The sequence below is a fragment of the Condylura cristata genome, unplaced genomic scaffold, assembly GCF_000260355.1.
Source record: "Condylura cristata isolate star-nosed mole 26May11 unplaced genomic scaffold, ConCri1.0 scaffold00002, whole genome shotgun sequence".
Lineage (NCBI taxonomy): Eukaryota > Metazoa > Chordata > Mammalia > Eulipotyphla > Talpidae > Condylura > Condylura cristata.
In genome coordinates this window covers 20,377,805-20,403,470 of record NW_004567103.1, presented here as the reverse complement: position 1 = coordinate 20,403,470, position 25,666 = coordinate 20,377,805, and the positions used below count along the sequence as shown (strand labels likewise).

The following is a 25,666-nucleotide window of genomic DNA, read 5'->3' as shown; positions in this document are numbered from 1 at the left end:
GGGAAGACACATATGATTCATCTAAAAATGGTATCTAGGTGCAATTCAGAGAAAAATTAAGACATGATTTGGTTTTATTCTACAAGCATAGATTCTTTAATTTTACAATTTCCCTCTAGAGTTTTTTTGTTACCATTACTAAAATTTTCTTGTTATCTTACTAAAAACTCTTCCCAGAACTGTAAATAATAATTAAAAATTGATGTGTAGCTATTTAAAAAAATCATGACTTTTTCAACTCAATTATCAAACCTTTTCTTTCTTTACAGACTTAGCTTTGGAGTCAAACCCTTCTGACCATCCAAGGGCAAGCACAATTTTCCTGAGCAAGTCTCAAACTGATGGTAAGACTTTTTTTTGTCACCCTGAGAAAAAGAATGAAAACTTTTGTGTACTATAGAAAGTATTCAGAAAAATTCATACATTGGCTTAAGTGTTGCACTTTGTTGTGTATTCACTTGTTTTATTTAATTTACTGTATGGTGAAATACTTTCCTTTTAGTTACTGCTTTAGTGAAGAGAACAGTCTTTTATCTGTTTACACATTTTGCCACCTCTTTATCAATGCAGCCAGTTGGCCACATGATTTAGAAGTGGTCTATTTCTACATACTGCTTTGTCCTTTTCCCCTTGTTCCAAAGCGCTTTCGTCTGGTTTTAAAGACAAATGGTAGGATTTAGATTGACAGTTTTCATTTGAACAAATCAAAAAAGTTAGTTAATATATGGGGATTGAATCAATAGTTTTTGCCCCATTTTACACAATGATTGGTCACATGAGCCCAATCTCAAGTCCAGGCTTACGATACTCAGCTCTTTAGGCTGTTTAAATTTTTCTCATTCTAATGTAATGCTGTGCTAGGACATAGCAAAACCAACCTGCCTATTGGATTCCCAGAAGGGAGCCTCAGCCTGTGAAACTGGTGTAACTGGAAACCTCTCTCTGCTTGCTTTAGGGTGAGAATCCAGAACTATGGGCTTTTTAATTCTCCTTGCCTACTTAACTTTCCTTAACAGTTTGTTTTATCTAGTTATATGTTTAAAGAAAGTATACATATTACCAGTTTTTCAATTAAACAGCAAACATGCAAAAAGGGTTCCATAAAATTTGAAGAAATGCAACACAATTTTAAAATATGGGGGTCTCTAGCCTGTATTTTCACAGTGTTAGTATACTTTGCCTATTTTGAGCAGATCCGTTTTGGATCTGCTGGTCTCTCATGTGTAGAGTATGGACACAGTAACAAAAAAACCGCCCCAGCCCCTTCTCTGTCAGTCATAAATAATGTGTGCCTCCGCTGCCTGCCCTGAGCTGGGGTGGGAGTGGAGGAGAAGAGATGGGGCATGTGGGAAAGTGTATTGCCCAAACTGCCTCCAGAGCTCTCAGTCCTCTGACCTTTGTTAAAGCAAGATGCTGTTGTATGTTGTAGGTACATTCAGTTAGGCTCGCACACTCACTTTTAATATTGAGATAGGTTACTTGCCCGTTGTTTAAAGACCTATTTATTATTTTAGTAAGACTTTTTAGTTGACTTTGTGAGTCAGGATGCTTCCAGAGCTACTGATGAACCTAGAGATTAGTTTTTGGCCAGAAACTGGCTCTTAGAGCTGTCACCTGTTAGATCCTGTTAATTAAAGTAAGTGATGTATAAATGCAGAACTAGAAAATACTACTGAGCAGCACTTCAGATAAAGAAGTAAATTTTACTGCTAGCTACAATTTTTACCTAGCCTAATTTGCTTTGCTCTTTTCTTTTGTACATGGAGATCTTTCATTTATATGTAATATAAAATATCTGCTAGTTCAGAATATAAAAATTTTAATTAAAAATTTTAATTGAGGTAACATGGTTTACAACTTTATACCTTGACACATGTATGTGCCACACACTGTGTCTACCACTAACAGTCTAGTTACCATCTACCACCATCGGTCAACTACCTTCATCAGTTTCTTCTGCCTCCACCTCACCCCCTGTGGTAACCATTATTCTGTTAGACTCAAAGGGTTTGTTTTTGTTTTAAAACAGCTTTTTTCACTTTGAGGTTCATCTTGCAAGGTGATTTAAGTTATAAATTTTGTTGGAAATTACTTTAAAACTAGAATGGAATTTCATCTTATTTTGTATATTAATAATCCTTCGGATAACTAGCAACTACTTTTTCTTTCCCTATGGCATTTGTATCAGAATTGATCAGTTAATTTTTTTTATTCTTAGTGCGAGAAAAGAGGAAGAGCAACCATTTAAATCATGTAAGTAAACAGTTGAAAAGTTAAGAAATTGACAGTTTGAATTCAAAGTATGTCTGCCATGATTCCTAAAAAGTGTAATGGACCCAACACAGTTAGCCTGGGCCTTTTTTTGTAGTTTTTAAAATCTCTTCTGATTTTCCTAGTTATCAAATGTATTTAAAAAATCTTTGACTTAGTAGTGCTCATTCTTTGAGGATTCTGACATTTAAATTTAGTTGGTTGTGATACAAAGTTCTGCCTTATATTTTTTTGCCTCAGTTTTTTAATCTTATTTTTACCCCAGGTAACAAAGTAGAATGTATTACTTTTTAGCACTATCTATTGACATCTCTTATAGCAAATGAAGACTCAGGTCCTCACTTCATCGTGACTTTATTGGTCCCTCAACATACATTACGGTTTTTACTAAATGAGAATCCATGTTTGTTGCTATGACCGTGCAGATACTGCTGACTGCAGAGCTTTGTCATTCTGTCTGTGTCTCCTTGTTTGTCCTTCATTCTTTTTCCTAAATATTTTTGAAATCTGAGTACTTTTGCACTTTTCCAGGATAATCCAGTTCTCCTTTTTCCTAGCCAGCATCTCTCATAGCTAAATGCAGTAAGTAGCCCCTGACTGGTCTCCCTACACTCCCTTTGTTGTTGTTGTTGTTGTTTAATTAATCTCACTGTTGACTAGATTCACTGTTTTCTAACAGCTACCTCCCCCCTCACTTGAATTGTCACATGCCTATCAGAAGTATTTTCCATCTAATTAAATACATCTCTCTTCCATTTTTTTCCCTTGGTGAAAACCTTCCCCATCCTTTTTGTCATCCTACTCCAGTAAAGGCTGGGTTTTCCCTCAGCCTGCTTGTATCCGTTTTCCTGGGGTATCTCTAAAGTCATCTTGGATCTTACCTAACTGCTCTCAAGTGTTGGATCCCTTATGTCCTAGTTTCTTTTTCCCTCTCTTTTGGTATACTCTCATGTTTTTATTGGAGCACATTTTCCTAGGAAAAGATACATGGACAAGACATTCCTAGAGATCAGACCTGTCTGAGGCTCTTATTTGATAACGTATAGAATTCTAGGTTGAAATTAATTTTAGAGACACTTTATTGACTTCTTATTTACTGCGTTCTTAAATATATTGATGTTGTATAATGTACTGTACATAATGACTTATCATACCCCTTCCTCGTTATCCCTTCATTCTCTGCAAGCTTTTAGTACCTTTAATCCTTGAGATTCTGCAATTTCATATGATTTGGTATGGACCTTTTTGATTCAGTTGAACTTCAAGTCTGCAGACTGTGAGTGGAATTTTCTGTTCTTTGGTATTTTCTCTATTCCTTTTTCTTGGGAGGGAGGAGGTGTGGTTTTCCTATTATTCAGATGTTGGGCCTTTAAGGCCAGTACTTCTGCATGGATCTCTTAATTTCCCTCTTCCCACTCCTTTTTCCACTTTGTCTTTTCAAGGCCTCTTGAGTACTTTGTTTTTCTTATTTTTAAAGATTTATTTATTTATTCATACAGAACTGGGGTACAGGCCGGAGGCGCAGGTGCAGTGAGAGGCTTCACCATAGACAGAGTGGGGAGCAGGACAGGCAGATGGATGAATTACACTGCTGAGGGGAGCAGCAGGCGGGTCAGGAGAGGTCTGCCACGCCATGTGGGTCACCTCCGGGGGGGGGAATTGAACTCATGTTGATTGGCTTTAGCTTCTTTGTGCTGTGTTTTAACCCTCTGCGCCACCAGGGAGGGCCCTGTTTTTCTTATTGTTAAGTTAAAGAATTCTCTTCGCTTTCAATGAATAGGCAAAGAGTCTACAAAAGAATTTCAGGAGGGAAAGAGCCCATGTGGTTCCCGTTCCTCTCTTTTACTTTGTCCTCTAACATGTCTGGGCTCAGCCCTGCTTTATCTGTCTAGGGGCCCTCTAGACTGTTTGCTCCCCAAGTTGCTGAGGTCTTGGCATCAGGTCAGTGATTACTAGCAGGCCTGTAGTGTAGAAGAAAAGGGAAAACAAGAGTCCTTTATGTTCTGTTATTTTTAAAATAGTATTTGGTTCTTTCATTAATGCAATTCTTTGTCTTTCTGAGGTTGTTCAGAGTTTTTTTAAAGTTTCATTTGCTCCTGAATTTGATCACTTTTGAGCTTTGTTGATGGAAATCCCTCCCAAAAGTATGTTGGTCCCTGGCAGTGTCTTCAAATATGTCCACTGTGAGTGAACAGAACTTGTTAGCGGGTGGGCCTCCATGCAGTTATTGGGGGGCAGTGTGTGGAGGGTCATCAGGCCTCTGAATTCTGAGCCTGCTTTAGGTTCTTTAAGATGTACTGACTTTGCTGTTCCTGTCCCAGTCAAATTCTTAGGCACCAGTGTATGCCCCCTCTCTTTTGTCATGTAACTTATCATTATTTTATCTGATCTTTTCATCTTTCAAGCCATTAAAAATCATCTGCTTATCTTGTTGTGTGTTCAACCTTTTTAAAATGCCTTTAATTCTAATGAGAGGATACTCTTTGAAAGGAGAATGAGAAGAAATAGATTTGTGGTCATTACACCATGTTTAACTCAAACACAGAACCTATATTTAAGTCTAAGTTTAAAATTTTAATTCAATATAAGTAATGACATTCAGAGAGTACTTTTTTGGTTATACTTGTAATTGACATATTACAAGTAAGGCCTTGATTAAGAATTATATTCAGATCATGAAGACTACTACATCCTGTTAATATGCAACAGATACAGAATAGTTTTCTTAAGTACATAAAATATTAGAGACTTTTAAAGTTATTATGTCAAACTTACCCAAAACTTGATTTGTGGAAAAGGGGAAAGGAAGAATGACCTGCAGGATTACTTTTTAAAAGGTTAAAGTCAGAGACAGTAGGCATACTGGGATAAGTTAGTGGATGGGAGTAGGATTTGACAAGGACTTGATCTTTGATGGTCATGTTTGGATTGTGACTTCTTAGACTTACGGGTGTGAATACCTCACATCCTTTGCCATGGAACCTTAAGACTGCTGAGTGAGCCAAACTCTTTGTAAATGTCCCTCTTTGCTGTCATTAGTGCTGAATGAATGAAGACAAATCATATTCTTTGTCCCAGTCTACTGAAATAATACTGTGAACACTACATGTCAACAGTATTTCTTGCTTTTTTTTTTTTTTACATTTTATGTAGTCAGTATAATTTACTGAGTCAGCAGTGATAAGGCTTTTTAGCCATAGGGGACAATTCTCTTAAATTTTTAAGCAAGTTCGCTCATGGTTAATACAGAGGCCTCATCTGTCAGCCTCGAACACTGGACACCTAAAGTATGAACAGTTGGGAATAGGCCTGGACTGACGGGAAAACGAGTGTGTAGTGCTGCTGAGGTCAGATCTATAGTGGACTGTAAATCGCTCATTCACTAAGTGAGCCCCTCTGTAGCCACAAGACCGCATCTGATTAAAAGTTTAAATGTTTTAGCATTAATAATTTCAAGGAAAAACTAGTATACATTCACAGTAGAACAAATTTAGAAGAAAATAGGAGCAAATATCACTTAAAAATTTTATCACCTTGTCTATTTTGGTGCATTTCCTTCCTTTTTTTTAATTCTCTCCTTATATAAGTTTTTGGATATAACTTATCCAATAGGATGAAATAGTTCACCCTATTACCCCCTAAAAGTAATTAAGAGATAACCTTCATTTAGAATAAAAGTATTTTAATGAATGTTTCATTGTTGTTTTGTTTGTTTTTGTATAAATTCTGAATGTAAATTGCAGTAACTGAATTGCTTAAGGAACATATCAGAGGTTTAGATAGTTAAGACATTTCTAGCTTGATGGAGAATTTAGTCTACCAAATAGTGGTACTATTAAAATATATAATACCTGGAACTTTTTGTTAATAAGGAATAAGTAATTTGTAGTAAAACATCTGAAATATAATGGCTTTATATTCCATATGGGTGGTATTGGTTTATTGGCTACAGGCTGTGTATTTTGAAAAGTATAAACCAGACCTTCTCCCTGCCCCATCTTTTTATATGATGAGAGGGTATTGTTAGCATGTTGAAAATTATATTAACAGGAGAAGGAAGGCGCATCTGAATTAGTTTTATTTTAAAACAGCCCATTAAAACAAGCATTAAAATTGCTGGTATTTGGTGGTATTAAAGAATGTTGCTGTTACTTTCAACTATTTGCAGTGACTGGAATGTGTTTATTAGCCTTCACTATTAGAAAGGAATTGTCCTACCATAGGTTAGGCTGTCATCTGACTACTGCTACATTGTTGGCCTCTTCACAAATAAATGGATACTTCTAAAGTGTTTTAAAGATAGTTTATTCTCTAGAAGGCCTCAAAGTTCATTATCACCTCTCCAATACCACTTACTAAATTCTCACTAAATTGTATCTAGTATGTTTTACCTTCCAGTTGTAATTGATTTTAAATAATTTGTCAGAACACTTGTTGAACTTACTTGTCTCCAATTTTATGCTCGGCATCTGGAGTTAGGAGGAGTAAAAGTTCTCCCTTTTCGGAGAAACTTTCTTGAGGGTGGGGGTGGTGCTGCTGTTAACCCCTCCAGCAGTTTAATATCATGTAACAAGAGGTCATTGACCTGTGAGTAGAGAAAGGAAGAAGCTTTGTGGTGTGGCAGCTGGCACAGGTCTCTTGTAGATAGATGGACTCAGGCTTGCTGGGTCAGAAAAGGGAAGGCCTTGTGGCCAAGGAGGTGGGAGGTTGGAAAGTGTCCTGATGAATTCACAACTAGAATTACTCAGTTGATTTGAATAGAAAGTATTCGCTGAGGTTCTCATTTGTCTAATGGTAGTGATATTTAAACATGAAATGAAAGCTGAATTCTCAGTATCTTACCTGTTCTACATGTGAGAGTGATACTTTTTTTATCCTTCAGATGAGGAAATTGAGGCGAGTTGCTAGTCCCCTCCTCTTGTTAGTTACATGGCAGTCTGACTCACACAGCCTCTGACTTGAAGCAGTTGTTTCCTCACTTGTCTCCTAAACTAATCTTTATCACTGGCTTTCATTTCCTGCAGTAAAATGTTCTTGCATCAATATTATACAAACAGCATTATTTTTATTGTTCTAATTAAAGAGTAGAAAATGTCAGCTGCTTTTCCTTGCTTAAGGGAAAAAAAACCCCCACTGAAATCTTACATTATTTTAAGGGGAATGTACAGTAGGTACTGGCCAGGTTTGATTGTAGGTACTACATCAAACGCAGCATTTTGAGCACCAATTTTTCGAATCTCCTTTGTGGCAGTTAGCGTTCCATAGAGCTGCACATGTTACCACCACACTCAAGCAGTTCATGAAGTGTACGAAAAATCTTAATGCTTGGTTGTTTGACATTTTAACCAAGGGAAAAACCACACTTTATAGGTTTAACTTACCGTGACATTTTCTTCTATTTCCCCCCTTCAGGTATCTCCAGGGCAGCTTACTAAAAAGTATAGCTCATGCTCAACCATATTTCTAGATGACAGCACAGTCAGCCAGCCTAACCTTAGAGCCACAATAAAATGGTGAGTACAAGTACACCTAGGCTGCCGAGGCTGAGACAGACCCCTTACGCTAACGCACCTAGCCACACTTGTCCTTTATCAGTCGTCTGCCCTCTTTGGTGAGTAGGCTAAGAAACTGGTGTCAACTATATGTAGATTTCAGAAACCTAAATACGAATCTTTAGTTTCTAATTTCATCTTACAACAGCATGTGGTAAAAGGGAAAGCCAGTTAGCAAGTGAGAAAACCCTGAGAAAAAGTATACATCTGTACCTGATACATTTCTGTTAAGAGGTTGTTGTACATAATGAGGAGAGGTACTTTTTAGTGAATGTTTTTAGATTAAAAGATTGTATTTATTTTATAAACCTAAAATACCATGTTCTGTTTTGGAAGCTACTCTTAGAAGACAGAACAGCTTGTCCCCTACTGGCACCAGAGTGTATCTGCATTTAAATTCAGTTAGATTTTGCCAGGTTTTCTCTGTCACTATTCCTGTTCCCCCTCCCCCCCTTTAATTCTGTATGAAATTCACTTCTCCTTCCTATGTGTGGGGGGATATATTAAACCAGTTTTAAAGAAAAAACTCTCAAGCCCAACTTACTTGTGAGTAAAATTTATTCAACTGAGGTTTTAATTTCATATGTTTAATTTTGTATGTGTATATAGAGGTATAGATATATCTCTAAATCATCATCATCAATCTATAAGAAGATCAGCAGAGAACAGAGAGATGATTTGGAAATTTAACTGGTCAGTTTTATGCTTTAAGCAAACATGAATGCTGTCGTGATGCTAAAAACTACTGTTAATTTCTGGGAGCATCTCCTTGTTCACAATTGGAGAGGGGGTAAAAACAAAATGCAGAGCTCCCTGACTCCATTGAGTTGTCTAAGGAGATTTTTTTAAAAAGTAACATTGCATGATAACATGCTTGCTCAGGTGTTCATTGTTGAGAATGAGCCGTGTCTGTGCTACTAAAGTGGAGTGCTAACCTCCCCACATGTTTTCCTGGGACATGGTTGTTGATGTACCAGAACAGAGTTTGAGAACTGCTACTTGAAAATATTAATACCCATAATCTCTAAATTTTTTGTCTTAAAGCAGTTTATGAACTTAATTTTGTTTCTAGTTTGTCAACCTTTTGGGCTAATTAAATGTGACTAACTTCTCCTTTAATTAAAAACAGGTCCACAGTCAATATATTGTTTATCTCAGGTGTAACAGTAATTCAGATAAAATTATTTCAGAATCTCAACTCTCTAAAGTCCTGACCTTTGGCACCTGTTGAGTAATCACTGACTTTTAATTCAATCAAGGGCATAAATTCTTGGGTAAAAACTCCCTCTGTTCTGGCTAGTGTCTTTTGAATTGGAAATATTCTGATGTTTTCAGTAGATAATTCAAAAGTAGTTTTAAAATTAGCCTTGCTCAGACATGCTTCTCTCCCTACCCCCAACTTAAGTCTAATTTTTGGAAATACAGTTTCAATTTGCTTTAACTTTTAAATATGTTCATTGAACATATTATTAATAAAAGCTTACTAAGAAAATAGAGCAAATTGGCTTTTAGGAATAGCTTTGAAACATATTTATCATGGGGTAGTAGAGCGTTTTCAATAGAGTAGGGGTGATGACCCTAGTTAGAATTAATTTTGTGCAACTTTTCTCAACATATAGTCCAGATGCATGCTTTTCATCGCCTCCCTCTTCTTTCCCCACATTCTCTCACAAGCTATTTGACAAGCCAAAGAAGCATGTCAGGATAAAAACATCTGGAATGTTTGTGATACTAACCCTAACTCATTCACTCCCAAATGTAGCACATAGCAGTCACATGTGGAGCTTTTAAAAACAATCCTGCTCTCCCAGTCAGATCCAGTGCCAGTAAGTCAGAACATCTGGAGAGGAAGAAAGGCAGTTTTTAAAGCTCCTATAGGTGATCCTAGCTTGCTGCCAAGCTTGGAAATCTCTGCTTGATGGAATGTAGGAGAAAGAGAACTTCTACTTATTGATGGGACCTTTGGCAATTTAGTTTTAAGCCTTGGTTCCCTTATTTGTAAAATGGGTTGTTGAATTAAATGTCCCCTAAGGGTCAGAGATTCTTTATAGCATATTGTCTTTCAATTCTGTGATTTTTAGATCTACTTGAAGATTGAAACTATTTTAAGCACTATAGAAGTATCCATCTTTGAAACTAATAATGTTACAGGTCTTTATAAATGCTAATATTCTATACACCTACTTACAAAATTCAGATTTGCCTTCCCTCAACTATTTTGAGCTTCATTTTGGACATTAAGGGCAAAGGGAAACATGTAACTTACCAAGAGAACCCTTTGTTTTCTGGGACACAGCATCTGCAGATGACTTAGGAATACAGTAATGGGAAGAGTGCCTGCAGACTTAAATGTCTGTTCATTAATATTTCAACTGATTTGAAGATAGCTGTCACTGTTCTACTGTGTGGTCTTAAACTGCATTGTTAGCACTAACTACTTCAGGATAGCTAGACCTAACATTGATTTACTATATTTGTTATTACATTTTCTATTAATCATATGAAAGTAATTTTAAGTCCTTGCATTACTTTTAGGAAAATAGTGATAAATGGATGGTAGCTGGATAATGAAATACAGAGTCAAACTTTCTTTTTAAAAAAAAAAAAAGCAAAAACCTGCTCTATGGTTTAAATTTAAGAATTTATACAAATGGATATATCTAGTACAGGATGTGAAAGGGTCTATGGGTGGAGGAGCAGATGATAAGGGAAATAAATAATAATTTGTGTATTGTATTTAACTGAGACTTGTCTCTTAATAACCTATTACTTGGCATTTTGGTTCTCCTATTTTTGTCAAAAGCCAAAAAATATAAAACGGGCAAGTGCCCATATGGACTTTGCTGAATTAGAGGATTTGGAGGCTACTGGGAGGCTGGGAAGGTCTTTATCCTCCAAACCCCCTTTAAAACAAATCTCTTTGGACCTAACATAAAATCAACTTGTCATATTTTTTTTTTCCCTCCACAGTGTGACCTTAGCAATATATTACCACATAAAGAACAGGTGAGCATTTTAAAAATTTGTCTTGTTCTTTCAGCTAAGTAACTTACAATATATGAACCTTAGTATTAGGTAGTAACTGTGGACATTATTGGAATATGTTGTGTAGGGCTTTATTATGTAAAAGTGAATCATATGCTTTGTCTTAGCATTATTCTAATAATTGTCTAAATTATTGAGAATCCCAAATAGTGCATTTATGTGGGTTGGGTTATATTGACATTTTCTATGTTAAAATTGAGAATTTAAAAATTATGTTAGGACAGAATTTTCATAGCACTATTGAAATTTTCAGTCAAGTAATTCTTTGTTGCAGGGGTTTGTTCTGTGCATTATAGAATGTTTAGCAGCTTCCCTGCCTTCTTATCACTCAAAGCCAGTAACACCTCTCCCTGTCTACATCTGTGACAACCAAAAATATCTCCACCATAACCTAATGTCCCCTGGAGGACAAATCACTCCTGATTGGGCTTCATGATGTTAAGTAATATTTTTTATAAGAATAACTTTCTCACAACAAAAATGTTGACTAAATGTGTGTTATTGATTAATGATTTTGCAAAGCTCTTTAGTGTGGGACTTTATAGAAAACAATTGATTGTCCATATCTACTCTATTGTCAGTCATTTACAATCCCTTCAGGCATTTCTTTTGAACAAACAATATGAAAACCCAACCTCAAACCTTCAGGAATTTTTGATACTGTACCAAAAGTTCACATGTGCTAGTTTCTTTAGTTGCAAAAGAGTTTCAAATTATATCGGTGACCGGGTGGGAAGTACCTGTTAATACCCGTTGATCTGTTTTGCATGGTGAATGGCTGTTTAACCTGCACATGATTTTTACATTATTATGCATTCTCATTTGTAAAGTATTGGTTCGCCTTTCTTGTGTCAGAAACTTAGTTTTATTGATATCACCACCGGTCTTACCAGAAGTGTTACAGAATGGATAAACTATCACACTGTCATTGTAGTTTGTCCAATTCTGAGTGTAAGCTTCATTGCTTGAATTTTATCGTTGGCAACAAACAAGTCATTTTCCTTGAACATGGCCTCACTTTGTTCATCACTTGTATTTTGAAATAAAATGTCTGGAAACAGTGACTTGACTTTGCTCACAAATAAATCACCAATGTTTCTCCTTAACACACTCATCCTTTGAGTATGCAGAGTGCTTACTCTTTCTACTTAATGGAATTTTGAAAAGATTCAAGGTTTAATAACACTTAATTTGTATTGCTTTATCAGAGGCATCTTAAGTAAACCAGGAATATTTCTTTAAATTGTAAGTGATAGTCAAGAATAGAATAATTTAGTAGTTTGATACTGTCTTGGTTCATGCTCAGAAACCGGCAGTTTTACTTGAGTTGCTTTTAAATAATCTTTGAAGCAGGTGATGTCTTGGCATTCTTATAAGAAGTTTTGATCTCATGGGCCTTCTGAAAAGAGCTTAGGGAAGCCCCAGGGGCTTGCAAACCATATTTGCAAACCAGTTTCTTTAAGAGCAAAATGTATTAGTGTGGGGAACTTTTACATAAAAAGATAATTATGTTTTAACTCAAACTATTTAAAAGAGATACATACAAAATAAGAGTATAATACAGAGAACCAAAGAGGATAAAAAAATGGGAAAAGTGTTGCTTATTCATTAAAGTTCTAAAGATGTTTTGCTGACCATTACTGCCTTATAAGATATTTTGTATTCTAGTGCGAGGTAAGGAGTGGAAAATATATCTGGTTCATTAGCATCGCCTGTTAGGGAGGGAGGGTCGGTGCTTATAAAGGAATAACTCTGGCTGGTCATTGTAGAAAAGATTTCATAGAACTTTATGTACAGAGTAAAAAGAGAGATCAGGAGATCGTCATAAAGTCAGAGAATACAGGCAAAGCATTTGTAAAACTGCTTTGTTGAAGGTTAAGCTTCTCCCTCCACCCACCCCTGCAGCTTCCAACATATGCTTTGCTAAGATACTAGTTCCTGAATTAATTTTTTAAATGCACATTCTTGTTTTACAGAGATGCAAATAGATCCTTGGATATTTTTGATGAGAGATCACATCCACTCACAGTAAGTGTCACTTTTATTGAAACTGAAATTTTCTCATACAGTTGTATTTCTTGCTGATTTGTTTTGAAATAATTACTAGAAGAAAATCACTGCCTCTAAGTTTGAAATAAAAAGTCATCTCTTAAGTTTCCTTCCTTACCCATATTGTATCTGCCCATTTACGAAAGGCCTGTGGTATTAGGGATATGACAGCTGAGTTGCAGAGTGGCACAGTTAGTGAACTCTAAGCATACCCAATTGTCAGAAAATGTATCTTTTTAAAAGACAATTTGCAGTAGTATCAAATAATACAGCAAGAAGAAAGAGAACCATTTAAATTTAAATCAGTTAAAAATAACAAAAAATTAAAAATTCACTTTCTCAGGCACTTCATAGCCATGGGTGGCTGCAGTCTGAGATAGCGCATCCTTTAGAATGTTGTGATCATAGGAAATGGGAAATGTGTTTGCATAACTTGATTGAGACATATGAGAGATGGTGATCAATACATTTCCACCCTAATGAAATAGTTTGCACTTGGGAAGGTAAGGTGAAAAGGAACATTCATAACTTTTCTGAGGGCTGTACCTGTAGTGGATGGTGGTGAGAATCACTGTGGTATTATAAGATACCATTGTTTATATTTAAAAGTCTAAAAGACAGGTCACCTAAGCAGAATTATTATAAAGGGTTTGTGAGCTTGTGTGAAAATTGCACTCTTAAAGAGTATTAAATGTTTTTCTTCAACAGACATTGAACAATTGCATTTTTTTTTTTTCTCTCAGCGAGAACAGGTTCCAGAGGAATACTTTAGGCATGATCCTGAACACAAATTCATTTACAGATTTGTTCGGACTCTTTTCAGCGCCGCTCAGCTAACAGCTGAATGTGCAATAGTAACTTTGGTAAGATATTTATTCTTTCATAAAGCATCTTGCTAATTTCTGCCTTGTACACAGGGTATGATCCTGTTTTTTGAATAAAAGGTTTGAGGTGATCATAAGAACTTAAAAGGAAAACCTATCAAAGACAGCAGGAGGCACACATTCAAGATTAATTCTTGTTAACAGAACAATAAACTGGGGTGGGGGGGAAATGCCGGAGAGATTTCTTGTTTCTCCCTTTTCCACTCAAGACATACATGGCACATGCATCGTACCCATGCGTGCACAAATGCACATGAGGTGTGCTGGTGGGCTGGGCTGGGCTGGGGCCAGTAACAAACCATGTGGTCTGCAGGCAGGGACCATTGATTGTAGATCATTGTAGGTCTAAGCTAAGTCCTGTATTCCCGAGGCTGCATCCGCAGGCAGTTCTGATGTTTGCCCTCATTGAAAACTGTTACCAGCTGTTCTTGTAGTGGGTATTAATCCATCCTTGTGCTGCCTGTGAAGTTGCCCAGGGTTGTATTAGAGGTAGTATTAGGTCAGAAGCTGGCTTACTAGTATATAGTATTTGGTATATAATACTAGTATATAGTATATATATACTAGTAGTGTATAACACTAGTATGTAGCATATAATACTGATAGTAGCATTAGGTCAGAAGCTGGCTTAACTGACCCAAAAAATAACCCACCAACTCATTCCAAATAGGAACTGAACTACTTTGAAATAATGGGAGAAACCTGTACTTATGAGAGCAGGGTGGCACAGTGGCCAAGTAGTCGTTTCAGTCTATGGAACTGGAGCACAAACGTGAGCTACAGGTGGGGAGTTAACAGTAGCTATTCAAATACAGGAACGTATGTAGGGTAAACAATGGGTAGAAGATAGATCTATAAGAACTATCAGCACTTAAGGAAAAGGCCTCCAGAGAGTAGCTGGGGTGGTAGGAGGAAACCCAGGAGAGAAGAATAAAAGAAAAACGAAGGATAAAGGATCTGATGAGAACCCTTTGGCATGCTTTTTACTGGGAAGTGATGTGCTCTTAATCTAAGAGACCACCTCAATATGGCTGCTCTGTGGAGTGTAGATGTAGTGAGAACAGGTGAACAGGGATGATAAAAGCAGTCAAGTTACCAGCTAAGCTGGAGATAATAGGGCTCCTGATGGCCTGGAGCAGAGTAACTTCAAATTGAGGTGTTGGCCCCAGCAACTAGGTGAGTAGAGTGCCGATTAATTCCAAAAGAAGGTGTGCTGAAATTCTGTTGACCCAGGAGGACAAGTATTGTAAATGAAAGTACTGTCATTAAAACAGATTTGCCAGAAAGGTTGAGAGATTGCCAGCACTGTATAAATACCTCTAATTATTTGCATAAGTAGAAAGTTAAGCCTTGTAGGGAATTTCATTTTTGGCATACTTGAGAATGCTGAGTTTGTTCTGTTTTTTTTTTTTTTTAAAGATTTATTTATTTATGCATACACAAACTGGGGTGTAAGCCAGAGGTGTGGGGTAGTGAGAGGATTCACCAGAGAGAGTGGGGAGCAGAATAGATCCACTGAAATACACTGCTGAGGGGAACAGCGGGCAAGACAGAGGTCTGCTGTGCCATGTGTCAGCTCCCTGGCCGGGTATCGAACTCTGCAGTGGCTGGTGATAGTCTGCTAGCACTGTGTCTTTAACTCCTGCACCCCACGGGAGGGATAGGGGTGGGGGTGGGCAGAATGCTAAGTTTTGTGGGATGAGAGCAAAATTTCACTTAGAAAATAAAATATTCAATGACCATTTGTTTTGGAAAACAGTTGAATTTGGAGAACACTGGCAAATCTGAGCTGTCATTTTGAAAAATCTTGAGATCATAAACATACCTTCTTTTGTCTTGGTCAAATGGCATCTGTTCTCTTCTGCTGAACGCCTTTGAGGTAAAAACAAATCACAGCTTACCTAACGTTTACTCAGCTGTTAATTTGACCCAGTTCTTTGTGGAATAGGCATTTGACACATATAAAAGAAATCATGACATCATCTTTCAAACTGCCAGGCAGGTTCCAAGGAGTCCCAGGAATATAGAGACTGCCTTGAAACTAATAGAATGGACTCAGCTGCGAATTACGTGAGAGAAATGAATTATGAAATGTTAACGGAGATAGGACTATTCTTTGTTTGCATTGTGTTCCTTATAAAGGGCTGTGGAGGGCCCTCCCTGGTGGCGCAGCGGGTTAAAGCACAGCACTAAGAAGCTAAAGCACCTCCGCATGAGTTCGATCCCCGCCTGCCCCGGAGATGATCCCACTTGGCGAGGCAGACCTTTCCTGACCAGCCCGCTGCTCCCCTCAGCAGTGCACTTCGACAGTCTGCCTGTTCTACTCGCCACTCTGTCTCTGGTGAATCCTTTCACTACCCCTGAACCTCTGACCTGTACCCCAGCTCTGTATGCATAAATTAATAAATCTTTTTTAAAAAAGAAAAAAGAAAAAGGGGCTGTGAAAACAGAGGTGTCCCGGGTCCCTTGTGTTTTTACTGCCTGTCTGCTGTACCGCATAGTGGCCACTGGGAGGCTCCCTTGACCACCAGTAAAATTACCTTCAAGCTGATGCCACAAAAGGACTAGTGTAAACTGAGCAGGACACCACGCTCCAAGCACTATTTATCAGGGTTTTACATGGAAAGACAACCACCTCACTCCCCACCAGGTAGGCACATTGCATGCGGTAAGCCCAGAGGTGTTAGTGAACCCCTGGAATCCGCACTAGGTGTGTGTCTACTGCCCTTCAGGAGTAAGAAGGTAGTACCTAACATCATTAATAACCTGTCTTCAGGATGCTGTTTGCTGAGATGCTCATGTCTATGACCAAACAAAATTGTGCTGGAAATCTGCAAAGGCAGAGTAGGCAATAGAAGTATCTAACTTCACAGTTGGATATGGCTTCTGGCTTTGGCTGGCTGAACAGACGGTAGAATCTAAGATAATAAAGGCATGTCAAAAACAGATGATACCTGTCATTCCTAACAGTTCTTATCATAGCATTTAAACTGAACTGGAATCAAACACCAGTGCCTTCCTTTTGCAGGTTTACTTAGAAAGGCTTTTAACTTATGCTGAGATCGACATTTGTCCCACTAACTGGAAAAGAATTGTTTTGGGAGCCATTCTTCTTGCCTCCAAGGTTTGGGATGATCAGGCTGTGTGGAATGTGGATTACTGCCAGATCCTCAAGGACATTACAGTTGAGGACATGTGAGTGTACAGTTTTGGTAAACTTTCTAACCATCTTGCAATACCCCAATAAAGTTTACATTTTAAGAGGTATTTTTAAAAGTTAAATTATATTCAGAACTGAAATAGGCATTAAAATTACATATTTTCCTTTATCCGAGTATAGGTATAAACTTTCCATCATTAAATGGTAGGAGGACTTAATGTGTACAGTAATCTGCTTAAGAGGTTGAATGTATTTTTCTGCTGGTTTTTGGAAAACATTTAACAAGTTCTTCATCAGAGCAACACAACACACTCAGCATTGGTGGGTTCGTAGAGCTGCCTGCCTTCCAGTAGCGTATGTCTGGTCTTTGAAATTAGTGTTTGGCCACTCAAGAGGTCTTATGGCCTCCAGACTACTGACGGGTTATTCCTTCAACCTGAGTCATACATTGTGTATTTGCTTTTGCCGGGCTTTTTGTCTTGCTTTATCTGAAGTTCTGTTGTTAGAGAAACTTACACTCCTGTCTCCTCTATCAGTATTTAGAAATAGGTCTGATAGGTTTTGAGCTTTACCACTCAGTGCAGTTGAGGGCTTTCACTTCACCATATGAAGGTGCTCCTTGGGGTTGGTACACTAACATGAATTGGAGGGTTTTCCATCTGGACTACCTGGACTGCTATGAAAAGACCTTGAGGGTGGTAGTCCAAATGAGCCAGAGAGGAGGTAATCCCAGCAGATTCTCAGAAGTAGCCATTCAACAGTGAGAATGTCTTTGTGGGTGTCATTAAGGAAAATGTGAAAGCAGGCCACTTGATTGCATGGAATAGCATCAGAAAATCAAAACCATGGTGGTGACGGGTTTGTTTTTGTCACCTCTCCTCATTACTCCAGGTAAGACAGCCATTCAGAATTATGAAAATGCATAGTTACATCTCAAGTGTGGAAGTAAAAGTACTTTCAAGAGAAGAGACCTGGGATTGTTGGTAGCTACTGAAGGGATTTTGGTGAAAATGGATCCTTTGGCAATAGTATAAAGTGGGTGAATGTTGCTGGCGGCCATTTTAGCAAACAGTATAACAGTAAATATTGAACTTGAAATAATGGAAGCTGGAGAAACTGGAATGACTTTGATCACTGTCATCAGTCTTCAAACTGGTCCCATGGAGATAGAAAAAATTATGATTGTGAACACTATTCCCTGAAATTTTCTCAAAACCTACAGTTACACTGACTGAGACTCTGGCTTTAGTTAGACCATCAGAGAACATGCAGGAAAACGTGTGGGTTTTCATAAACGTGTATGCCAGAAGCAGCAGTGGCAGCCTCTAGCTACAGGAAGACTCGGGCTAAACAATGCTTTTGTGTTTGAACAGAAAACACCAGGAGCTATGTTTATAACAGGCTGCTTTTGTTTATAATCTTTGGAAGTGGGAAAGCATCACAACTGTGTGTTAAGTATACATTTGTTTCATCCCCTGCTGCTGACCACTGTTTTTAATAGTCTCATTTGGAGTCTAAATTGAAAAATTGGTGTATCAGCTTTTCTTAAAAGATCTCAACATTTATGTGTCTTGATAGAATATATTTCGCTTCAAAAGAATAAGTTAAACTGAGCAGCTGCTATTCAGAAAATTTGCTGTGCCTGTAAATGGTATGCTATTCAGCCATCTAGCCATTTAAAAAACACAAAAACCCAGAAGATGAATATTCTGTAGGCATAATGCTTTTCTTCAGTGATTAAACCTCTATTAATAGACATGTTAATCCTATGAAGTACTGTATTTCTACACAATTAAAATGTATTAGTGGAGAAAATATAAAAGGGATAGTGAAGTGCATTTATTCCTGTAGTAAATTAAGTCCTGATTAGCTAATTATCAAAACATTATCTGATTTACATTTCTATAGACTTATAGCCATGTGAACAGGAAATTAATTTTGGAAGTAGTTTCAGTTGGGTTTTAAAACTTCAACAAATGAGCCTCATCTCTGCTCATATTCTGACTGCTCTGTGTAGGAGAACATCAAAGATTTGTTGGCCTATGGATAAAATATTAAAACTTAAAACCCAAGAAAGCCGTGTAATAAAATGTCTTTAATATTTGTTAAGGTATTTATCATTTTTATATAATTCTGAAAAGGGTTTCTGTGAAAATGGAAAGTTTTATGGATTTTATATTTATCTAATTAAACATTTAGCCAAAAAAACTTACCATGTAGCAGACCACCACTTCGAGCATTTTCCTTGCCCACTCAAGTGAAGCTGCCTCTGGCATGTGTGCACGTTCTGATGTGGCCAGGTGCTGGTGCTGAGCACCTCAGGTTACCTCCCAGCGTGGGAGAAGCTGCTGAGTCCAGTGCCCCATCGGAGGTCACATAACAGAATGATGCAGTCAGGCCGAGACAGCTATCTTTCTTTTCTGTCTCCCGGTATTTAAAAAGTGCATCTTGTCTTGTCAGTGACAATTTCTTAACCCTGGTAAGATTAAGGTGAACAGAAACTTGCATTATGCCCTTTGACATAGCCTCTTCATAAGGGAAGGGGGGAAGGGATTCCCTTTCCCATCGAAGATAGCTTATTTATTTATTTATTTGAGATGAATCTTTGTTGCCTCAAGAGTTTCTCCCTCACAGAGATAATAGCACTGGCTCTCGATGGATCCATTTGTTGCCGTGGTGATGTGCCCACTCCTTTTGTTGGCGAGTCTATACTTCAATAAGCCCCTTCCTGTTATCGGTCCGGTGAAAATGTCTGCAAGTTCTTCAGAGCTAATAAACAGCACACATCGTTCCTTTCATCTGATCACTATAGCGGGGCCTTGTGAGTGAGCATGGAGCATGAATCGTACAGCTGCACTAATGGAACTCTGAAGAATGAGCCCCGAGTCAGCAGCACGAGTGCATAAGAGGGCCATAACCTCTTCCCCCTTGTCCCAAACTCAAAGTGCTGGGATGCAGAAAGGCCACAAATAGCTGTACCTTGTTTGAACATTAGTGTATTAATCCAGCTGGTAGCCTTTATTTGTTTCAAAACAGAATTCATCCATCCTCGCAGCTCAGAATGGTGTCTTGAAGATAGCTCAGTTGACTAAAATTGTCCTGCATTGGTTTTGTTGTCTCCTCCTCCCCCAGGAATGAGATGGAAAGACATTTTCTGGAACTACTTCAGTTTAATATCAATGTTCCTGCCAGTGTTTATGCCAAATACTACTTTGACCTACGCTCCCTAGCAGATGACAACAACCTGAATTTTCTGTTTGCTCCTCTTAGCAAAGAAAGAGCGCAAAACCTAGAGGTAAGGCTGCGGAAATCACTAAATGATATTTTCTCTTAGCTCTAATGCCGACACATGTGGCTCGGCCATAGTGAGCAGTGATTAGGAAAGTGGTTAGCTTGTAAGTCAACACACTGAAGAAATTACTACCCTTTGGCATCATAGTTCCAACCTGTCTCATGGCTTATACAAGCACCCTCTATTACACAGCAAATTAGACACAGTACTTTTGTGATCACAGTTCAGAATATTTTAACACTGTTCTTGTTTTCCACTTGAATTTCTACCAGCTATGAATAATTTACAGTTAGATCCCTAATCATGGCTATGTAGGTAATCTGCTTACCACTCTTAAATATCTTTAACTCATTTTGCAAATTCATGTCAGTGTTTTCTATATACATCACAGTTTAGTGCTCAGAGTTTATTAGACAAAGCATTAGTGGCTAACCTGTGAGATTGAACTTAGAATATATGATGCGCTTCAAAGGAGTGGGTTTTAATGGAGATGGTAATGTATATAGGACAAGGTAATATGGCTTACGACTTTTGGTGAGTACACAGCAAAATTATTCAGAACTGAAATGGACACATTTAAAATTGATGCCTTTTGTGGTACCTAGTGGTAACTTTCTAAGACAACATTTTTCCATAATGTGCAAGTGAAGTGTGTTAGCACCTTTTGGTGCTTCAGGCATTAGACTTTTTCTTCCAGTAAAGTTGAGCACATGCCTACCTTATTAAAATTTGCTTGATGGATGGAGATTGGAAAGAACTTAAATAGCTGAGAAACACCTATTTGTCCAAGTGTATATGCTAATTGTGTTTAAGGAGCTAAAAATGTACAGGGAATAGAAGCTTATGCTTTGAGGGACTTGTCACAATATCTTGGATGTCTTTGAGGACACAATTTTTAAGTAATTACCCCAAACACACCCAGTTTCAGCATTCTAATCTCGACCCTCAAAGAATATTACCATTGTGAATTGGCAGGAAGACAATACCCAGAACCTAGCAGTCTAGACTTCATTTATCCAAAGTAGCAGTAACTAGGACTTAGCTAAAGGAATACAGATGTGTGCCTTACCGGTGTTTTGTTTTTTAAAATTGGAGCCCCCCCACCCCCTTAAAAGATTGTACCTGTGTTCTCTTTGATTGACTTTCCTAGGCCATTTCCAGATTGTGTGAAGACAAATACAAAGACTTATGTAAAGCTGCCATGAGAAGATCTTTCAGTGCTGATAATTTCATTGGTATTCGGCGTTCTAATGCCATCCTCTCTTAAGGGAGAATTGTGAGTGATGAGAACGTCATGAACTCCTCACCTGCTAAAAGACTGGAGAATATCACCTCTCCTGCTCAGAAACCAGCAAAGTTAGTATTTTCGCCCAAAAGAAAGACGTGGAATTCAAGAAACTCACGAACAGCAAGATCACACTCACAGGAAAGAATGGGACCTTATCAGTGCAACACACTCTTCTGTCCTTTTTAATGTAAACAGAGTTACAAAACCACTCCAAAGCAAAAGCTCCTAACCCACATATGTATAATTTGCGTACCTTGTTAGGCCAATAGCTATGACGCTATGTGAGGTTTTTTAATGGTTTAAATTTTTAGATTTTAAAGACACTAACTATGTAACTTTTGTTTTTCATATATTTCTTGGTCCTCTGCCCCCCATATTGCTGCATGTGCCTTTAGATCCAAAGCAGTGTTACCATCAGTAAGACCTAGTACTCTGAACTCAATAGGAACAGACTCTCGCCAATAGATTTTGGAGGGTTCTTGTCCCTTCTTTGTCATTGAAGCTGCTAGTCATTATTGGCTGTCAACTTAAGCCAAAAAGCTGCTGTTGTAGCTTGTTAGCATGTTTGGGATCATAAACACAGAAAGTACCTGTCATTGTCTACTTCTGTTGGGTCCATGCTGCGTTTCTTGTACTATAATGGTGCTTCTCATTTTCTGATGGTTTTCCTCTTTTAAAAAAATGTGTAGGATATTTTCATAATTACAACCAACATGGTGGTCCAGTAATAATGATCAGGGAGTGAAACAGAAGGGTGTCCCCGAAGCGTAAGTGCTATTTTAAGCTTTAATAAGAGTATTAGTGGGCCCTCTTGCATAATGCTGAAGTATAAATGCCGCAGATGTAGAAAACAGGATTTTTAAGTTTAAATTTCTTTTAACCTTATCTAGGTTTGTTAATTTTAAAAATATTGAGCTTTTAATTCTAATTTTTTGTGTCAGCCACTCTTGAAATTGGCAAACACTGACTGAAACAAAAGATTAAAATTATAAGCTCAATATTTTAGATGTATAGACCTACATAGGGTTAAAAGAAATTTAATTAAGCTTCTTTCTGAATGATGTTTTCTACATTGGTGATATTCACACTTCTCCAAGGAGCAAAGTTTAAGATTGCACTGATACTTTTGGGATGTCTTACATCTCCATAGATATGCTGCTTCCTCTTTTTAAAATGGGTCTTGCAGGGTTGTGCTCTTTACCTGCTCTGATCATTTGTTTCTTTTTTCTAGATTTGGTAAAGAAAGATTCTGAAAAGAAGTTTTAATTTACATGTAGTAAATTGAAAGGAATTGGACCCTAGTAGCGATATGAAAGTAAGTGATGTGAAACAGCTTTTCTGTCCTACACCTTAACCCGGCTGTAGGTGGCCGTTTCCAGTCCTGCAATTTAAGAGGAAACACAGAAAGCATAGAAACACTTCCCTCTAGCTTTAGCGTGCAGAGTTAAGGAATCAGTCTTTCAGGAGACGGTCAAGATTATTAGCAAACCTTGAAATATTTTTAAAAAATCAGTATTCTCAACTATGAAATTCAAATGTAATACTAGGGATTTTGCTTGTAAACAAAGCATTTTTGGGCCAGGAATACTTTCTCAATACAGCAAGGCTTCACATATTAAGTGCTGAAGTTTCCATTATTTTTAAAAGACAGACACAAACGATAATGGTATAGAAAATGATTACAATCTACCACCTCAGAAAACATTTTTTGGAGTTTGGAGCTTGGAGATTCAAGTATTGATTGCAGCTTTACTTTGAAAAGGATACTACAACTTGTGTGGTTTTTCTTTCTCGTTTATATTAAAAGAAAAGTTAATAAACTCTATTTTTAATTACAATATGGCTAGTGTCTAACACTTCTCGGGTCACACAGGGTACTTCTCTGACTAACTTCAGTGGTATCATTCAGTTCTGTTAGTGGAGTCTTGAGCATTTTCAGAGAGACTACTCATGAGTTGTTTTGACCCTTGCCTCGAGTTAAGATGTAGTTATTTCTTTGGCTTTTGTTCTTTTCAACTTGAAGGAGTTTATTACTTTAAAATCACCCTGGCCGCACAGTACTCAGCGGCATGGTACTTTAAGTGGCATCTTTGAATACTTCCTGCTCTGCCAACAGTGAAAAACATCTTGAAGACAAAATTAAGTTTAGCAATGAGAAAGGAATTATAGGCAGACTGTAGAATTGGTATTAGCTGAAGATTTCAAGCAGTTAAACAGATACAAAATGGACCTAGAATTGTGCTTACAGAATACAGGACTTTAACAAGCCACATAATTTGACTTTAAAATCCTTTTTGCCTAACTTAACATTTCAGTTAGAAATAAACCAAGTTGCTACACGGTTTTTAAACCTAAGACCCTAGGCACCAGCTCAAGCAATACTCAGAAGATCCTAGCAGTGTTGCAGTATTTTCATCCACTTTATTTAACTATCTACAGTCAAATGTCATTACTTTGTTCTGATTAGAATAAGTGGTTTAACTAGAAGGAAAAAAAAATCGTAGATCATTTGTTTTCAGAATAGTTTCACCCTATCATATACCAGTACATGCTGACAAATAGTCAAAAGATTTTTTTTTTTTAATTTGGGATGGGGGGGGCGTGCATGATTGGTTTCAAGAACAAACTGGTAGAACAATTGGCGCTTTAACTCTAGAAGGTAATAGAATCCATCTTAATGGGAAATTGAATCAAATTCAGGTTAGAGTATGTGTCACTAAAAGCGAATAGGTTGACAAATGTGAGGTTGGAAACTAATCACTTCTAGGGTGAGAAGGCTTTTTATAGGTACAAAATCCTTTTGTTCCCCAAAAGGATGAAGATCATATAGGATCATCTGACTAACTCAGTCTGACTTCATTATTTTTTTACCACTGGAATGCAGACCTTAATAAAATTTTAACTGGTATAGCCTGCGATCGAACGCTCTACCCATAAATATGTCCTCTAAGTCTACAACAAAGTAAATGTAACTTTTTTATTTTAAGATTTATTCATGCTTACAGAACTGGGGTACAGGCCAGAGGTGCAGGGGCAGTGAGAGGATTCACCAGAGATGGATTAGGGACCAGAACAGGCAGATTAAGGAAGTACACTGCTGAGGGGAGCAGCAGGTAGGTCAGGAGAAGTCTGTCCTGCCATTTGGATCACCCCTGAGGCGGGGATCCAACTAGCACTGAAATGGCTCCTGCTTACCTACAGTGCTGTGTTTTAACCTATTGCGCCACCAAGGAGGTCTCCCCAAATCCAACTTTTAAAAGGCCTTTATTAGAAGGAAAAGACACTGGCCTAAAAAATGGTTCATCCCAAAAGAACATTTTAGGGCCCAGTGTATCTGGTTATAGAGGGATTATTTTTAATAGCACCTCAGATTTTGTCTCGGCTCCTTTGCGTTTACTGGGAGTATACCCCGTGTGCCCATACATTATTGAAATCAAATAGTACAGAATCCTGGTTTCATAAAGTGTAAGATTCATAGCTTGATTTAGTTTTCCTAAATCTATAAATATGCCAGTCCTTGATTTTAAAAAAAAGTCCTGACACTGAAAAAAAAAAAAATGCTGACTCCAGTATTTGCCAGGGAATGGTTTACTCGATATTCAAGTTATGCAGTTGTGGGGGAACATTTAGCTACAGCATGTAGATTAGCTAAAATCTTTCATCACCCAAGCTCTCTCCCTAACCATATCCAAAGTGACTAGAATTCACCCAGAAGTTGCATTCTTGAATGAAGCTAGTTGGAAAAACATTTCAAAGCTGACAGATACCTCCCAGTAAATGCTAGTTTATATGCAGGATCTGTAGGTTGCACCCAGCACCTGATTAGATGGCCTGAAATTCTCTTAATACCTAGCAACGCATTAGCCTGACCTGTGCCAGCAAGTGACACAAATGATCTAAGAAGCCTTCTGCAAAGCCTGCCCCCAATTCACAGGCTCAATCTGTTTGGTTTCTGAGGCCATTTTAAATGGGCTTGGCAATGAGACAATACATACTTAGTGTGAACTTTTAATACCAGTGTGATTTAGGATCTCTAGGGTACAGAAAGCTAGGAAAGTGAAAGTATTCAAATGAAAGGAATCCTAGTCATGAGAAAAGGTTAGATGATGATTGAAACTGCTGCCA

At 37.7% G+C, this 25,666-nt stretch overlaps 1 protein-coding gene across 1 annotated transcript; it reads left to right on the top strand.

Moving 5' to 3' along the window:
• The first annotated feature begins 283 nt into the window (after positions 1–283).
• On the top strand, positions 284–24,555 carry CCNYL1 (cyclin Y-like 1). The gene is made up of 8 exons (XM_012727685.1): positions 284–344; positions 7,684–7,784; positions 10,794–10,829; positions 12,845–12,896; positions 13,661–13,780; positions 16,830–16,996; positions 20,094–20,256; positions 21,404–24,555. The coding sequence occupies exons 1-8, from the start codon at positions 342–344 to the stop codon at positions 21,518–21,520; spliced, it is 759 nt and encodes a 252-aa protein (XP_012583139.1). The 5' UTR covers positions 284–341; the 3' UTR covers positions 21,521–24,555.
• The last annotated feature ends 1,111 nt before the right edge of the window (positions 24,556–25,666 follow it).